This window comes from Gobio gobio, assembly GCF_949357685.1.
Source record: "Gobio gobio genome assembly, chromosome: 3".
Taxonomy (NCBI): domain Eukaryota; kingdom Metazoa; phylum Chordata; class Actinopteri; order Cypriniformes; family Gobionidae; genus Gobio; species Gobio gobio.
This window is the reverse complement of record NC_137099.1, coordinates 68,455,222-68,459,481: the sequence shown is the minus strand read 5'-3', so window position 1 is coordinate 68,459,481 and position 4,260 is coordinate 68,455,222. Positions and strand designations below refer to the sequence as shown.

The 4,260-nt window shown below is 41.2% G+C and overlaps 1 protein-coding gene across 1 annotated transcript; it reads right to left on the bottom strand.

Annotated features, from left to right (window-relative positions):
- Positions 1–207: 207 nt before the first annotated feature.
- Positions 208–4,260, bottom strand: LOC307123843 (microfibril-associated glycoprotein 4-like). The gene is made up of 4 exons (XM_079812588.1): positions 2,352–4,260; positions 2,175–2,271; positions 702–869; positions 208–581 (listed from the first exon to the last, which is right to left on the bottom strand). The coding sequence occupies exons 1-4, from the start codon at positions 2,550–2,552 to the stop codon at positions 568–570; spliced, it is 480 nt and encodes a 159-aa protein (XP_079668714.1). The 5' UTR covers positions 2,553–4,260; the 3' UTR covers positions 208–567.

Genomic DNA, 4,260 nt, shown 5'->3' with positions numbered 1-4,260 from the left:
TCGCGCCATTCGCACCGCCTCATTCGCGCGAATCGCGCCGCAGAATGCCATTTTGTGTCTCTGCATTGACTTAACATGTAAATAACTTGCGTCAATCGCGTCCGGTGTGAATGCACCATAAGAACAGGATCTCATAAATCTCAAGAGTCTGCATTCACTAGGAGTTTATTGAAGCTTTACTGAGTGAATAATCATGTACCTAGGAAGTAAGAGAAAGGTTTTAATGCACTACACCAATAGCCAACATACATTTCAAAGAAATATTTACACATGATCGCTCAAGTTAGACAGTGAAATGTTGTAAAATGAGATTATGAGAAAAAGTCCAATGTTTCCCCTTCAGAAGCACTGTAATGTTTTTAAGACACACGTTTGATCTTCATGCTGATGGATTTCATACTGACAGCGAAATTCTTCCAAGATGACCAAACCACACCAATGGCATCATGAGTATCATCTTCTCCCCATAAATACACACCATTGGGGTTTGTATAGTGACAGTCTGAGTACCAAAATGCCCCGAGAAACTGTTGGGCACAGTTCTTCTCCCAAGTGTCTTGGTCTTTGTCAAAGGTGGTGAACTTCATATCATTGTGGCGAGATAAAGAGTCACCAATAGAGAGGAAGAGCATCATTGTGGACAATAACTCAACTGGAACATTGCAAATGAATATTCATGAGAATGAATTAAAATGTCCTACCTGCTCCTCCATCAGTGAATCCTGAAACATGCAGTTGATATCCAACACATTCACAATCCACTGAGAAGGACGAGTACAGAGCAAAACCTTTCCTTCCTTCAAAGTCCTCCAGATCCACTCTCATCATGTACTTCCTGTTACGTGTCAGCTGGTACATGTTCTCCAGCCCTGTTCATACACACACACACATGAAGAACATGTTCAGCCAAACACATGAACACCAAGTATGGGATAATGTACAGTCACCCTGGCAGCTTGATTAGGACACCGACCTAAAGTGGAGACTGAAGGGGCTTATTTTGTAATTAAATACTGGTTGACTGTGCATTATCCCACTTATTATATGCCTACTTACCACATAAGTAAATAATTGGATATTAAATATTAGCCCACTTGTAAAGCTTCCCAAAGAACAGCTTATCACCACATAAATTTTGACATTAAATATTTTGATTTGAGTTGAACCCTAAGTTGAAATCTACCTATTCATTGGAATGTCCAAAACAGCTTAACGTACTGAACTCCTTAGACTTCACAGTGTGATACAAAAGACTGAAAACTGCAGTGGATTTACAATCTCCGGATTTTCAGATAACAAATATGGACATACACTATATTGCCAAAAGTGTTGTGACGCATGCCTTTTGCCTTTACTCGCACATGAGCTTTAATGCCATCCCATTCTTAATCCGTAGGGTTTAATATGGAGTTGGCCACCCTTTGCAGCTCTAACAGCTTCAGCTCTTCTGGGAAGGCTTTCCTCAAGGTTTAGGAGTGTGTTTATGGGGATTCTTCTAGAAGCGCATTTGTGATGTTGGACGAGAAGGCCTGGCTCTCAGTCTCCGCTCTAATTCATCCCAAAGGTGTTCTATCGGGTTGAGGTCAGGACTCCAGTTCCTCCACACCAAACTCCTCATTCATGTTTTTATGGAGCGACGCTTTGAGCACTGGAGCGCAGTCATGCTGGGACAGGAAGGGGCCGTCCCCAAACTGTTCCCACAAAGTTGGGAGCATGAAATTGTCCAAAATGTCTTGGTGAAGCACTGGAACTAAGGGGCCAAGCCTGTTCTTGAGCTTATCTGAAGGCCACAGAAGTTTGGAGGTCTGGAGCTCTTGACTCTTCAGAAAGTTGGCGACTTCTGTGACCCTCAGCATGCGCTGACCCCACTCTGTGATTTCACTTCGTGGCTGAGTTGCTGTTGTTCCCATTCGCTTCCACTTTGTTATAATCCCACTAACAGTTGAGTGTGGAATATTTAGTAGTGAGGAAATGTCCCGAATGGCCTTATTGCACAGGTGTCCACCGATCACGGCCCCACGCTTGAGTTCTCTGAGCTCCTGAGAGCGGCCCATTCTCTCACTAATGTGTGTAGAAGCGTCTACAGGTATAGTGCTTGATTTATACACCTGTGGCCATGAAGTGATTGAACACCTGAACTCAGTGATTTGGAGGGGCAATATAGTGTATCTTACCCAGCCAGTATTCGCTCTCCACATTCCCAAATCCTCTCTTGTACTCTTTCCATGGCCGATAGAAATTCACACTGCCATCCATTCTCCTCTGAATCACCTGTGATGGGTTTATATAGAATATATGATTCATAATGTGTGTTCTGATGTGTGTTTAATGATCTAAAGTCACATTCGTACCGTCCATCCTCCGTTGTCGTCATCTTTCCCATCTGAGATCATGTGACAGTAAACCCAGACAGGAACGTCTCCTGCTGGATAGATGGAGTAAATCCCACTGTCTGTTTCTCCTGAGTTGTAGACGTCAGAACAGTCGAATGGCATAAATTTACAGTCACTGCCCAATACAACAGGGAGAAGAGCCGCCAAAAACAGCATCATCTACACGAGACAGAGTGAGAAAGAGATGAACATCACACTGAAATAAAGGTGGAACGTCTCTAAATTTTGATGGACACAATGAAGGAAACCAATTAACTTACTGTCATCTTCTCAATCTGTCCTTAGTAGTTTCACAGCAGGGATAAGTTGTTCATTTAAAACCAAAAATAATAGCAAGAACTTCTGAATGCCCAGACTGTCTGTAAGTTAAATGCTTTAGAATAAAACAGTAACTAAGCGTTTGTGTTCTTCAGTCTTTGGTGACACAAACACTCCTTAAATATCTGATATTCAAACTCCTCCTCTGCGTGTTAGAGTCAAAGTCCGTTTGTGGCAATCTTGGAAAAACCCTCCTGTTGCTGTTTTCGCATTTAGGAAACATCCATGACGTTAAGGTACAGTGATTCCCTGTTCCTATGAAGCAGAGTACTTTTATGATTTCAAAGATCATTTGTTTTACTGCTGTAAAAATAAGACCACTTAATCACGCATTTTATAAATAAGCATTGATATTTTTCATAATAATTACTGTATGTGTAACCCCTCTGGTTCTACTCACACTGCTCTGAGCGGGATTCGAACAGGCGTTTCCGGCATGGGAGGTGGCCGCACTAACAAGGACATTAGATGTTAAGAGTATGTCCAACCCTCCAGGAGAGTCAAGACTTTTATATTAGACTGCTGTTCATAAGCTGTTCAGTTTAACGTTCACGTCTGCACTGTCCTGAAACACTATTACCCAACTGAATTAACAAGCGTGATGTCGTTTTAAACTAAATCTGGTCAAAATTAAGGTGGTTAGGGTGGTTTAAAACAGCTTGCCAGTACCAACCTTCAGGAAAATGTTGTACCGCATTCACATTCTTACTACCTTTCTTATCTTTGGCAACGACAAACTGTGTTCAACATACCTTTTGTTGAATAGGTAAATGTTCTCCAATATGTGATATAAAAATATAAACTTCAAAGATTGCTCAGCTACACAAAGAAAACGCAACACTTTTGTTTCCCCCCCATTTTTCATGAGCTGAACTAAAAGATCTAAGACTTTTTCTATGTAAACAATAGGCCTATTTCTCTCAAATATTGTTCACAAATCTGTCTAAATGTGTATTAGTGAGAACTTCTCCTTTGCCGAGATAATCCATCAATCGCACAGGTGTGGCATATCAAGATGCTGATTAGACAGCATGATTATTGCACAGGTGCGCCTTAGGCTGGCCACAATAAAAGGCCACTCTATAATGTGCAGGATGATTACTGTTACACGGCAAAGAAAGGAAACGCCTTAAACTGTCATAAAGGAAAGGCTGCTCTCGCCGGGGTTAATGAGCGCTGAGCGCTGATGATCGTCTGGATCTCACAACTCCCAAAACGCCAGATCAAATATTCAAATAGGCACTCTCTTTATAAATAAACCACAGATTTGAGCTTTACACAAGTACATTATCGCCTGAAAAAGTCTTTAAACTATGTTTCGTCACACAATAATAACAATAGTATTTTTAAATTATGCAGGGTTTCTCATCAAGACATTTTGTAGCGGCTGTTGTTAACAAAAGACACCCTCGGCTGCTATTTGGAACCAAACGCTGCCAGGTTTTTTTTGTTTTTTTTTTACTAAAAGAGAGCTCTTGTCAACTTTTTCTTGTCAAAAAAAGATGGTCAAGTGTGAAAGTCTTTAAAAGGTGTCCAGTTTATTGCCATG

Excerpts from the sequence above, each read along its gene's own strand:
- LOC307123843 (XM_079812588.1), bottom strand. The coding sequence starts at position 2,552 with ATGATGCTGTTTTTGGCGGCTCTTCTCCCTGTTGTATTGGGCAGTGAC. Across the intron at positions 2,272-2,351 it reads ACGACAACGGAGGATGGACG|GTGATTCAGAGGAGAATGGA; the intron begins GTACGAATGTGA and ends AACCCATCACAG. Across the intron at positions 870-2,174 it reads GGAGAGCGAATACTGGCTGG|GGCTGGAGAACATGTACCAG; the intron begins GTAAGATACACT and ends GTGTATGAACAG.